Raw genomic sequence first — 13,966 nt, forward strand, 5'->3', positions numbered from 1 at the left:
CCCCTGCACAGGGATTAATGAGAAACTGCATGGCCATGACTTCTCCAGTTTCTCTTTTTTTTTCCATGTGAAATCACAATGAGGTTTTCACTTGCAGTCCACTGTATCTTACTTCATCAGGGACTCCAAGTACCTACAGTGATAGCACAGTATACAAAACTGAAAGGGAACCTCTTTCAGATCCAGCAGTAACAAGGATTGCCAGACACATCTGTATCAGCCTTCATGCTGTCACACTCATAGCAGGGCAAATGACCTCTAGCAAAATCCAGGAATAGCATTAGCTGGCTGAAGAGCTATGCTTTCACTAATGTCCTGAGACACTTTCCTCTCTCTTGACCACTGTTGATGACAAGATGGCAGTCATCTGTGTCAGCAGGCAAAACAGGACTCTTAGCTCCTCATTGCTTCCTCTCGCCTGCATCTAGGATTCTCCTTGGACAGAGAAGAAATCTCTCTCCACTGCATTAGCTTATGTGAAAGCATGGTCGATCTCAGGGGAGGAGGATCTGAACAACAAGGTCTTTTGCTTAATGTCCTTCCAATGAGGGTATTTTCTAAGTCAAGTTGTTTTGCCTCAGCAAGAAAAATACTAGATCTCTTCTGTTCCAGGCCCTGGTAGAAACAATACTGGAGAACAAATGCTTTCTCCTTCCATTGGTCTGACCTGCCTTCACCTGAATAGCCAGGGAGATCAAGCCAATCATGAGTGGCACAAACACTTTATAGCACCAGCAACTCTACATTTTCTTTTGTGTGTAATCATATGGAGTTGAAATCTGAATGAAAACGCTTCACCAAGCGCTGACTATGTCCTTTTTCGTAAGGGCTGTGAAGAAAGATAGGAGTCTAAAAGGCCTTCTGTGCTCCTGTGCTATTCTGAGAGAGTAAGGAAGGGACAGTAGCATATGTCAAGCAGAATGTGTCAGTTTGAGTGTCCAGAAGCAGACTTGCAATGGTAACACTGACGTCACCTTAAATCTGGTAGCAAAAACTGTATTTCTATGCCAACTTGATAGTGAGTTTTGGAATTACTCCCACTTAAAACATGAACTTGGATTGATTGTGTTTTTTCATTTATCCCCCAGAGTGAGATGCAGCTGCGTCAGGAGGTGGTGACGAGGCAGCAAATTGAGGGAGTACTGAGTGAACATAGAGCATTGATTGATGCTCTGACCGCTGAAATCCTTCTGGTCCGAGAAGAAAATGCTGCCATGCAGGTACAAAGAGTTGCTGAGCCTTTCCTTTACCTTCTGAAACCCAAGGCAGGAACTAGTGCAGTGAAAAATTTAAGCAGGCTCTTTATCTAGAGAGCTGTAGCTGAGTTGACACGCTGCCAGAGCAGCATGGGAGCAAAGGTCTTTAACAGCAAGAGGGGATCATAGAATCATAGAGCTGGAAGAGACCTCAGGAGGTCATCAAGTCCAGCCCTCTGCCCAAGGCAGGACCAATCCCAATTGCTACAAATCAGCACTGAAAATGTGGTAGTTGAATCTGAGGACTGTAATAGCATGGGGTGTTGTAAGGGAGGGCTATGTGCTTGACTATGGTCACTTCAAGCTCCAAATTAATATAAATAAAATCTTCACTGTTCCTTTAAAGAAAATCCCTTTAAACTTTGACATAAGATTGATATAGTACAGCTTAGTCTTACCTTTGTGGATACCTACTATGCAATCTACATGTTTAAAAATGTGTTCCTTTGCTCTCACTATATTCATACTAGAGGGGCAATGAAATGGAACTGACTTGAGATCTTATCAGTTTCACCTTGCAGTTGTGGGGGATTAGGGTAGATATTGCAGCCATAAGAGAAAGCAGTCAAGCAAAGGAAAAGGAGGATGGGGCAGTGGAGGAAAGCTAATAAAATATTGAAGTAGTTAGGAAGAAAAAAAGAGATAAGTGGAAGAGACAAGTGCAGAGATGCCTTTGTTTGGCACCTCACTGTGATCAGACTAAAGCTTTGTCACTAAGGGCATGTCTTCACTAGGAAATTATTTCAAAATAAGTTATTTTGAAATAATAACTCCCAAAATAACTATTTCAAAATAAGCATTAACTCCTGCTTTTCATGAGGAATATTGTTTCAAAATCAGCCCATTATTTCTAAATAACAGGCTTGGTAGTGTGGATGCTCCACTTGTTGTTTTGAAATAAGGGGAGTTAAACTAGGGATGTGAGGGGAAATGTAGTATTCTTCCAATCAGAGGAATAAAATCTGTCCCTAGAACACTGATCACTTTGTATGTTTTTCCTCTCTCCCTTAGAAAAGGCTTCAGCAATACATGGTGATAACAGATGAACAGTTGATTTCACTCACTCAGGCATTCAAAAGCCTTCTTGTAACAGATCCCAGCAGAGGGCAAAGTCCAACAAACTTTGGAGTTCCAGTCAACAGTCAAGGTGGGTGTTGTTTCAGCACATTCGTAACTTTGGAATCCCTAGGTGATATTTTTAAAAGCATCCACAACCCTCAGTGAAAATGTATTTTACTGTTCCAGTTGAAAACCTCTGCATAAAACTGAGAAAATATCATGGGGGGTTGGAGTTCATGCTTTGATGTGTAGACATCCGTGCAAAAATGAGATCTCTCAACCCAGCAGTTCGATGAGAATGGCAGCCACAGTTTAGATGACTGTATGCGTACTAGTTATAGAGAATGGATTGAAAAGGAGGGTATGCAGCACTGAATGACAGGAAATTACAGCTAACTTTTAGTGTCAATCAAATCACTTTACAATGAAGAGCCAAATACATATTTGTGTGCATTCTGAATAGCTGCAATTGTGCGCTTGGTGACAGTCTCTCATGGGGTGATCAGTGATCCAAAGGACATGAGATTGCAGAAGTTTATTCATTTCCATCTTGAAGATTTGGAAAGCCATTTCAGAAACACTGTAATAAGGTTATTTTAAGTAACAGAGGGGTAGCTGTGTTAGTCTGAATCTGCAAAAGCGGCGAGGAGTCCTGTGGCACCTTATAGACTAACTGAAGTGTAGTTAGTCTATAAGACATGCATCTGACGAAGTGGGTCTTTGCCCACGAAAGCTTATGCTCTTACACTTCAGTTAGTCTATAAGGTGCCACAGGATTCCTCGCCGCTTTTGCAAGGTTATTTTAGGAATTTTAAGGGTTTGTATCCTTTACAAACATGCTTACTGTATAGCTCTTCGCTAAGGGTAAATATGATTAGGTGAATTCCCCCCCCCCCCCCCCCCGGTCTTCTCAATCACCTGAATAAAGGACCTATTTTGATGGGAATTTATTTTTCGGTGCTCATCCTAAAATATTGTTTCTAATCCACCTAATTCTTGCCTTGTCTGTCGTCTTCAGAGAAGCCTGCTGTATACTGCACTGTGCCCCGGACCGATACTTTCAGAAGGGAAAACACGCTTGTATTTTCACAAGAGGAGCTGCCTGTGAAGCTTTCCAAGTGGACAAGTGCCCCAGACACTGTAGTGGCAGGCAGCAGTTTGCCAGCTCATGTCTTCCAGCCAGCTGTGATGTTATCTCCACCTAGACAAAGGAGTATTCAGGAATTTTCTCCTTCTCAGAATGGTGAGCTGGTGGCCCCTCTCTCTGGGTAGAATGAGATCATTATCCTTCACACATGGTGTCAAATGTATTGTGCTCCCTCTTGAAAATATCTGATTCTTTGAATGAACTTTCATCAGGATTTGATCTTGCCACTTGTTTTCTGGAGGCAATCCTCCTATGCATGTTCATAGTTTGGGCAACCAGGTTCCTGTCATTGTAGGAAACTACTTGGCATCTGAACCCAGGTCTCTTGCCTCTGCAGCTGGAGCTGTGTTTTTGCCGATTGCTTGTCTTTCTTTTGACTGCTGACTCTCAATGTGCAGCGGCCTTGCTGATTAATATACTTTCAGTCATGAATCACAAAAGAAATTACCATTAATCACAAATAATTTTAAAATGTAGCCTATGTACTAAGTTTCAGTAAGTTTTTAACAATATGGGAAGTCTGAAGAGTTTATATTATATTGCTATTGGGGTGATAAGTGGCCTGCCACTAGATGTTAACGTTAACAGGTTCTTTAAGAAATTTAACTCTTAAACTACAGATTTACTTCCAAATTCTAAAACCAGTCACTCTACTCAAAAAGCAAATGCTGTACTTTGGGTAAAGACAAACTGCACTGGCTTAGTCGGTAACTCATACGCTGTTTTCAGTATTTTGCCCATTCCCTTTGAGGTTGATTCTGGGCTGTAACAAAGCAGAAAATAACTAGAGATCAGTCTTTATAAAATGGAGGACTTGGCCGCAAAATAAAATGTTTTTCAGAGTTCCTAACTGACATTGCAGACTGACAAGTTCGGCTCCTTGTCTTCCCTGGCATCTCATCCTATTACCCTCTACTAGCTTTAAATCCAGATACACTAAAAGCTCAGATTTATGAATATCTCGGGGAAAAGAGATTGTTCGAAACTCAGAACAAAATATTATGATGGTGCTTTCAAAAAATATTACAACTGAATATTGACTTAATACATCTTTGAAACTTTACTATTCAAAAGAAAGATGCTGATTTTAACCATCTCATTTTTAATAAAACAAGTACAGAAACATTTCCTTGCCTTATCAAATCTCTTTTTAAGCTTTGCTTTATTTTTATTAGTGTGTGTTTAGCACAGTACTGTATTTGGTGAGGGGAGGGTTGTTTTGTTTTGTCTCTGCTGCTGTCTGATTGCATGCTCTGGTTCCAAATGAGATGTTTGGTTCACCAGTCAGCTTGTAACCCTGGTATGTGAAACTCTGCAGTTCTAATGAATTTGTTAAAATGTTTGCAGTGACCTCCTTTGGGGAGCATGAGTCAGTGGTGTACCTTGAGTAGAAAATTAGCCACATCCTCATTCTATTTGAGTGTTCCAGTTAAAGCCCTTCTCTGTGACTTAGCTCCATTAGGTGAGTGTTGCACAGTCATTCCCCTTGTTGAAAACAGTTTGTTTACTGTTCCTTTACTCCTTGTCTGCAGCACTGAAGAAGACAGTTCAAACACATCCTGCATCCCACATCTCTCCATCTATGGAAGCCTCTGAGAGAGAGTCAAACTGGCAGAAGAGCTCACCTTCCTCTGAGGAAACTCAGAGCACAAATGAAGAGAATCGTCTCCTCACCCAGCGGTGGCAAATTCCTTCTACACACAAAGACTTGGAGAGCTCTTTACTGTCAGAGAGTCAGCAAGGGAGAAGCGCCTTGTGCCCAGTGGACAGATTGGCCGCTGCTGGCTCTGGGGAGGAGCAGAAGCCCAGTGCACTCAAGGAGCATGCCCAAAGCAAGGATCTGTTAGGACCGCTAGCTGAGCTAACACTGCAGAACTCTGTTATCAAAGCTCAGTTGAAGAAATTCAGAGATCGCTCTCAAGAGGCAGGGGATGGCCTGCACCAAGCAATCACAATGCAAAATATGAACACTAGTTTAGGATCACCCATGCAGGGACAGGTAAGAATGTAATAGAAGGTAAAGATTGGGTGGTCCTTCATCTTCCTCCATTTCCACACGAAGTATTCTTTTGTGGTATCAGGTCTGGGTCTCTATCTCTTTACTTCCCAAATTTTGTCATTCACTGAAAGGGAGTGAATAGAGCTTGTTTGTATGTGGGGAGGTCTTTTATTTATTTAACCTCATATTTTTGAGCCAACTTGAGACTCCTCTTCCAGTTTCCCTTTTACTGAGGATTGCAACTACAGTTCCTCATGTGAGGACATGATAATAATACAAGCTGCTGATTCCAAGGTGAAAGTCACTGCTGACAAGTGAAGGATGCATGCCAGACTTAAAAAGGCTTATCCCTTAGCTTAACCTTAATGTTTGCGTGAAAGAGAGGTCTTTATCTATACTAGGAAAATTGGAACCTGGAATTAACCAGCAGTGCAGTTCCACCAGTAACGGTGCTTTAAGGGGAATAGACAACAAACATACCTAAAACCTGACTCTCCTACAGCCTAAATTCATACTACCACCATGGGAGTAGCGTTACAGATGAACTAGGAGTCCTAACTTTCCTAGTGTAGCTGTAGTCTAGGGTTTAATTCTCCATTGTCTTATACAATGTCTAGTTGTTTACAGCTATGCAAAGTGGATATAGAACTGTAGTAAAACAGAATGGTTATATTACCCTCCATATATATGACACAGACAGACAGAGCAGTGTAGAATAGGCTCTGAGAAAGAAAGTTTGGTATAAAGAGACAGGAGATTTTTTTTTAACCATCTCAGGACCTTTCTCCCCCACACATCTAATACCCACTTCTTTTGTGTTAGATTTTACAAGAAGTACCAAAGAGCTTGGAGGAACGAATAGCAGAACTGAACCGCCAAAGTGCAGAAGCCCGTGATAAACTGTTGCAGCTGATAGATCAGCAAAAGTTGGCCACTGTCAACCCTATCTCTCCTCCAGTATCACCTATTTTACCTCCCCCCATAAATTGGACTGGTATGTAGTTCTTTTTACATTACACGGTAAGGTATATTTACCTGTGTATCAACTGTCTTCAGTTGGCTAAATCATCAATTTCCAAGCAGTTTATATCAACTTGCTGACAGTCCTCTGAAAGCTGTCTGGCCATGCGATATAGGCTAACCTTGTTTACAGCTGCTTAATTTCATTGACATCTATATGTACATCAGCTAACATTTTCCTAAAGTTACTTTTCTATGTAATGTAATTACTACAGTTGTGTCACTGACTGCTGTTATCACTTTTCATCATGCTAATGTCCATAGAGCCATTATAATGAGAGTGTTAGTCTGTTTACAGTTCTGACACACAACTGGACTTGTCAGTCATGGGCTGCAAAGGATTGCCTCTTCCCTCCCACTTGTTGTGCTTCCACAGTGGCAAGCACTTTGAGGCTTCCCTGCTGCAGGGCTTTTCTGAGGAAAAGTCCAGTATTTTATTTCAAATTTCTGACTAAAATCCCGCTTTAGTAATATGGTCAACTGATTCTTTGTCGTGTTCCAGGGCTTTCAGCCTTTTGAGTCTTTGTCCTCAGGTCTGCTTTCCTAGCTGAGGACCTGCAGGATCCTGAGGTGATTAAAGTGTATGGCAGGGCTGGGCAAACTATGGTCCTTAGGCCAGATCCAGTCCACCAAGCCACAGAATCCAGCCTGCAAGAGCCTCAGCCCTGCCTGCCCTACCCCCTGCTCACACTCAATGGAGCCGGACGTGTCTTGTGTGCATCTCTGAATGCTGAGAGGCTTCTCATGCTGCCCTCACCCCCAGTAGCTCCCATTGGCTGATTTCTGGCCAATAGCAACTGCCTATTTGCAGGACAGGCAGTATGTGAAGTGCCCCTCCCCTGCTTATCCCCCAGGCTCTCAGCAGCAAACATGGCCTCTGCAGCTTGGGGGTGTGGAAAGCAGGGACCCTGGCTAAGGAACCTGCTGGGCTGCTGGCCAGGACCTACCCAGGTAAGGTCTACCAGCCAAAGCCTGCCTCTGGCACCCCAGCCCCTCCCTCCCTCCCCCAACCCTCTGCCCTCCTATTCCATGTAACCCAAACTTTCTGCATCCCTGCTCCAGCCCCCATGCCCCTTCCCAGACACTGCATCCCCTCCTACGCCCCTCCTCAGGTCACAACCCAAACCTTGCACCCCAGTCTGCTGTCCCTGGTCACAACCCAAATTCCTGCACCCACTCCTGCCCCAGGTTACAACCTCCTCCCAGATCCTGCACTCCCTTCTTCTACACCCCTCCCCAGGCCAGAATCCTCTCCTGCACCTATACCCCTCCTAGATCCTGCACCCCAATGCTCTGTCCCAGGCCACAATCCAAACTCCAGTACCCCTGTCTCAGATCACACACCCCTCCCAGACCTTGCACCCCCTCCTGCACCGCAGTTTGCTGACTAAGGTCACAATCCCCTCCTTCACCCAAACTCCCTCCAGATCCCACACCCCAATCCCTTACCTCAAGCTCCCTTCTGCACCACCACCCCCAGCCCAGACCCCCACACCTCCTCCATTAGTATAATGCAAGAGTGCGGCTCCTAACCATTTACTACATTCTTGGAGTGGCCCCCCAATCAAAAATTATTGCCCGACCGTGTATTAGAGGAAAGTCAATGCAAAATTTATTATTCCTGCTAGTCCAAGGTCAACAGATTAGCTCCCAAACTATTTTATGTAAACTGTCCTGCAGAATCCGTTCTCACTATTCTTCTCATTCCATTCTTGAAGTATCTAAGTGGAATGGCAAGCAAAATTAAGAAGAGGGAGAGGCCATTTGGTAACAAACCACTGGAAAAGCATATAAAGGTGTTTGTAGGGAGGTGGTACAGTGCCTAGCACAATGGGATCCTAATCCCTGAGTGAAGTCTGAAGGTGCCATTGCAATATAAATATAAACAGTAAACTTAAAAAATAGGGGAAGTAAAAACCTAAAACAGAAGAACAGAAATGAAAGATGCTATATCATATATGAATGGAGGAGTTATTGCACCTTCACCAGAATTAAATAATACTCCTTTATTCTTTAGAAAATGTAAAGAGGACAATTGAGGTGTCTATTCCAGTGGCAGAAACTATGGACAGCTCCAAAGGAGATACTCCTTCTCCTGCCAGTGGGGCCAGCGTAAGAAGGTAAAAACCAAATAATTAGATTGTCTGAGTTGGTGACAAACAATTGATGAGAGAGTTTTCCTACTGTATTAAATTACCATATTTTCCCAGATATGATTGGCATTCTATGGTTTCATCACAGTCTAGCCTGTAGAAATGAGATATGGACATTGAAAGACACTTGCCACTCTGTTATTGAGCTCACTGTTAGCAAGTGTTGGTGGAACCCTCTTGGCTGATTGACTGATCCCTGCTGACCGTTTGTGACAGATGTCATATGTCAATGCCTTCTGGATATGAATGGTTCTCTGGGCAGAAGGAACTGTAAACAAGAACAGACAGGTCTCGAAGGGTATGTCTACACAGCAGCATTGTTTCAGAATAATGTCAGTTATTATGAAATAAGAAAAAGTGCATCTACACTACAAGCCTTTATTTTAAAATAATGCTGAACTGGAGGACTTCTTACTCAGACTGTAAGGGAAGTCGATGGAAGAGTGTTCTTCCTTTGACTTCCTTTTGTGTAGACAGTGCCTAAAGCCGAGTTAAGCCATTTTGACTTAAACTACGCAATTGGCGTAGCTGAAGTTGCGAAGCTTAATTAAACTTTAGCCCTGCGTGTAGACGTATCCTAAGGATTTAGGAGTAGGTAAGATATGAGGGAAAATATTGCATGTGTAGATGCTGTTTAGAACAGGCTGGGAACTCCTAGGGCAAGACAAGTTTTACATAGGCACTGGCAGCAGGAGAAGAGGCAAACAAACATGTTACATACCATAGTTCATCGTGATTTTTAGGGTTGAGAGAGAAGTGTTTTAAAAATAATACTCAATAACTGATATAGGGCCTAGCATAAAATCTACTTTGTCAAGCATCTTTGAATCACAACGAGAACTTAAAGGAAGACTAGTGATTTGCATTCTGCATGTGCAACCTTAATGGTGTCCTCTTATGCATATGCATTATTATATCAGACTCTTGATTCACCTCTGCTGGGAAAGTGAGTAAAAATACTACCTTCCTATTACCAGAGAGAGCTTTTTTTATGCATTTGTGTTTACCAGCTATCCACCTGAGGTGGTGTTTATCCTGCAGCTCTAAGCCACTTTAAATTCTGGCTTGGACTCCACAGAAGGCCAACTAGGGTAGGCTGTCTACCCTAGAAATGCTGTGCTGCTCTAGTGTAGACATTTACTACAGTGATTGAAAGGGTTTGTCTGTCACTCTACAAAATCTGCCTCTGCAAGAGATAGTAGCTAGGTCAATGGAAGGATTCTTCCCTTGACCTAGTGGTACCTCCACAAGGGCTTAGGACAGCTTATTATATTGCACAGGGCATTCAATTTTTCATAGCTTGTGAAGGCCAGCCCCAAGGAATTAGTATTGCAGGCAGGCAGTGTGGCATAAGAGAGGCAATGAAGTCACTTCCTGTTGAATTTACTTCTAACATGTTGACTTGATGGACAGTAGCCCTTGTGATAACAAAATGGGTAATACTCGAAAAAAACAAAAAAGATGGAATTTAGTTGTTTGAGGTAAAGGTGGAGATTATCAAAGGTGGATGTTTTCCATTTTGCCAACTTTCAGTATTTGCAGTTGGCATAACAGCACTGCTTGTGACACAGATTTAAGTGATTTGTTGGAGGCTGTTGTGGTAAATACCAGGTGCATGTCTCTAATCTTGTACTAATATTCACTTCCTCCTTGTCTTTTCCACCTCACCTCATATGCCTATAGATCTACAGGTGCCTCTAGCAAGACCTGTTCTCCATTAAGTACCTCTTCAGGAAGTATGAAATTGACACCTGCCAATCAGAGGACAAAGGTAAGACTTAAATATGGCAGCATTTTAGCATCCTGTTCACCTATGGGCTTTCACTGCTGTACTCTACACGTGTAATGAGAATTCTTGACATACTGTGGCCCGGATTGTGCTCTGTAGATACCAGGGTAAGTCTACAGTAAATCAATTCCAGTAAAAAATTACTCTGATTAATAACAGAACTCAGAATCTGGACAGTATGTGGGTGAATCTGTTGCAGTGTATTAGTGTAACTAGTCACTTGCCTCTAGAGACTTGAGTTAAAGCACTACAAGTTACAAATGAAGTAACACTAGGACTGTATTCCCAGTGCACATGATCAAACTACAATAGAATTTGGCACCTCTGACAGTCTGACTAGGAACAGCCAATGACTGAAAGACCAAACAGGATTAGTGAAGACTAGGATACATTTTGGGAGAGCCACCTATAAGGTGAAGAGGCTGGCAAACTTTCACAGAACATACTTTGCCTATCTGTGGCAATAGTCTGTGCTGGCACTCGCTCGCTCGTCTCAATGTTACCTTTTTTTTTTTTTTTTTTTTTTTTTAAATTTAAAGAAGAAAAGGTCAGAAGCAAGGTTTCCAGTATCCCGCTGAGGGTAATATTTCCTGCAGAGCTTTCTGTTTAAAGGGGAAAGAACACGCTATAGAGTAACACTGTCTGCTGGGACATTGATCAGTATTTTTGTTCTTGAGAGGCATTATGGTGCTGATCGCAGAAAGGGAAGTTAACAGTAGTAGTTACCACATAGTGGGGAGTTAGGCTGTAGAAGTTGGAAATAACTGGTAAACTTGTGGGAGTGAAAGTGTATGAACTCTCACCTCAATTCCTTCCTCCACTCCTCTGTCCTGCAGGTGGAGAGGCAAAGAGAAGAAGGCTGGTTTGCACTATCAATGCATATCACGTAACTGAAACTGAATCGCATAGACTCTATTTTATATTTCGTGTGTGAGCTTCCTGTAGATTTCTGCAGTTCCTCTCCCCAAACATAAATTTTAACTCTCAAAGTACCTACTTGTTTATCTTCCACACACAGAGGTCTCTCCGCCTATGCTTGTGCTCACCTTCAGACTAATGCAATTGCAGCCTTGAGAGTGGGACTCAGAAGTGGGAATGGAATGTGGCATTCCCGTTCCTGTATGAAGAAAAGGGGCTAAATTGAGGTTGATTTAGCCCATTTCTGTGCCTCAGCATCCATCTACATTAGGCATGCTGAAGAAAGGGGCTTCTGGAGAAGACACTAGCTATCTTTTTCATGAGCCATCTCCAGTACATGTCAACAAAAGCAAAGGACATAAATAGGACCATCAATTGAGAAGAGCTGGTGTATGTAATGGTATGTCTACACTTGCACCCTAGTTCGAACTAGGGATGCAAATGTAGACATTTGAAATAGTGAAGCAGGGATTTAAATATCCCGCACTTCATTAGCATGATCTCGCTGGCGCGTTACTCTGATCAACGGCTGTTTCGAAAGTGAAAGTGCGTGCCGGGACGCATTAGTTCGAACCAAACCCCTTGGTTCGAACTAACGCGTCCGGGTGCTAACTTTCACTTTCGAAGCAGCTGTTGCTCGGAATAACGCGCCGGCGAGATCATGCTAATGAAGCGCGGGATATTTAAATCCCTGCTTCATTGACTATTTCAAATGTCTACATTTGCATCCCTAGTTCGAACTAGGGTGCAAGTGTAGATATAGCCGAACAGAACAGGTTGGTGAACATCATTGGTGAATCATTTTGTGGAGACACAGAGTAAGTGCTTGCATCAGAAATAAACCAGATCCTTATGCTTAGAGTGTGGTGACTGGTTTTTGTAGTTATCTTCTTGTACAAAGAGAATCCTCTTGTCTGAAAACCATAACAGATGAGTTAGTCATGTCCACAGGACCGTAAGAGCAGTTACTGTTCTGATTTTTGGCACTCAAATTATCCTTCAGCCTCACATTACAACTTCATTCTTACTGCTTCTTTGCCACGGAGATCAGCTCTTCTGTGCAGCCCTGCTCTGAGCTCTGAAGCTAAGCAGGGTTTTCCTTTATGTTCAGGGGAGGGAATATTTAAAGGAGCAAATCTCTTACTTTTTTCAGATTCTGCTACCACCCTTACCATTATGGGTTGGTTTTTTTTATTTGATGAAGTTACCATAGGCTGCCTTTGACTAAAAAATGTACACCATTTGATCAGGTCCTATACTATGTTTTTTCGCTTCGTTCATTCAGTTCTTTTGGGTTTCGTTTCTCACTTTTAGCTGCCCCTCCCTCATTTTTGTAGTTAGGAGTTCCTTCCTCAGTGTGAAAGATTCTTAATACTTTAAGGCATCAGTATTGCTTCATAGGTCATCTGCTTGTCACCCTCGGACTCTTCCACTTCTTTTCCATCTCTTAGGTAGACCAGGCAATCCTGCTTAGTCAGGACAAAATCCTAACATCCGGTGCTTTATTTGTGTCATAAACTAGCATGTCACACGTTTGAAAATATATCAAGACAGGCATGAGCCTTTTAGGTCTCAGCACATTCCATAATTCCATAGATTTGTTCCAGTTTCTTAAACTGGAAAGAATTAGATATCATATGAGAAGAGCCAATGCTCTTAATTCTGCTCATCCTTCCTTTGTTCTTGGTGGACCAATTGCTACTCTCACCTGGTATGATGTAAAAATAGAGGATTTTCTGAATAAAGGGAATAGACAATTTAAAAATACTATGAATTTCCCCTCCTAACAGGGAATTCTCTATTTTGGCATTTCCCTCCCTATATACCTTTTGAATGTTTATAGGATTTAAAAGCTATGGGCATTTCTCAAAATAGGGTTGCAATGTGTGTAAGAAGGATTAACTCAAAAAAAAATGCTGAGAGCATTAGCTGCTGGTGGTCTTGGAGCATGGTTAACTCATTACTTATGACTTTCAGACTTGAAGATTCCTTGTTTTAGGAACACATTTGTGGTAAACTTAAACTGTGTATTAGAGGTTGAAATTCTTGCCTCCAAGCCATTTGGTCTCTGATACAGTGATGAACTACATCGTGTATTAGACCCAGGTGCTGCTGAAGTTGTTACATTTTGTATCCTGTGAGTACCTATACAGGGGCTGTGCTCTTGTACAGGTTGATTTGATACATTTAAAGTATTAGTCTTTAATTATAAACTCTAAATAAAATCTAATAATTAAAGGATGTTTGTAGCTTTTTATTTTGTTATAGCATGCTTAGGTAGCTAGCTTTGTAGTTATTGCTGTATAATTTTTATAACCTCATAGACTTTAAGGTCAGAAGGGACCATTATGATCATCTAGTCTGACCCCCTGCACAGTGCAGGCCACAGAATCTCACCCACCCCCTCCTAGAATAATCCTTTAACCTATCTCTCAGATATTGAAGCCTTCAAATACTTTGAAGACCCCAAGATGCAGAGAATCCTCCAGCTGTGATCTGTACCCCGCTACAGAGGAAGGCGAAAAACCTCCAGGGCCTCTGCCAATCTACCCTGGAGGAAAATTCCTTCCCGACCCCAAATATGGCGATCAGCTAAACCCTGAGCATGTGGGCAAGACTCACCAA

At 42.3% G+C, this 13,966-nt stretch overlaps 1 protein-coding gene across 4 annotated transcripts in view; it reads left to right on the forward strand.

Moving 5' to 3' along the window:
• Positions 1-13,579, forward strand: part of SPICE1 (spindle and centriole associated protein 1) — a 32,481-nt gene extending 18,902 nt beyond the window's left edge. For 2 of the 4 annotated variants that reach the window (XM_075905029.2, XM_075905049.2), the window contains 8 exons: positions 1,089-1,220; positions 2,268-2,403; positions 3,334-3,558; positions 4,995-5,461; positions 6,284-6,455; positions 8,499-8,601; positions 10,318-10,405; positions 11,260-13,579. In XM_075905029.2, the coding sequence (XP_075761144.2) occupies positions 1,089-1,220; positions 2,268-2,403; positions 3,334-3,558; positions 4,995-5,461; positions 6,284-6,455; positions 8,499-8,601; positions 10,318-10,405; positions 11,260-11,313 (1,377 nt within the window). In that variant the 3' untranslated portion in view covers positions 11,314-13,579. Of the gene's footprint in view, positions 1-1,088; positions 1,221-2,267; positions 2,404-3,333; positions 3,559-4,994; positions 5,462-6,283; positions 6,456-7,335; positions 8,477-8,498; positions 8,602-10,317; positions 10,406-11,259 lie in introns of those variants that run through there. The other 2 variants (XR_012897133.2, XM_075905042.2) reach the window with 2 other exon arrangements.
• The last annotated feature ends 387 nt before the right edge of the window (positions 13,580-13,966 follow it).

Source organism: Pelodiscus sinensis, chromosome 1 (assembly GCF_052426305.1).
Source record: "Pelodiscus sinensis isolate ZL-2025 chromosome 1, ASM5242630v1, whole genome shotgun sequence".
Classification (NCBI taxonomy): Eukaryota; Metazoa; Chordata; order Testudines; family Trionychidae; genus Pelodiscus; species Pelodiscus sinensis.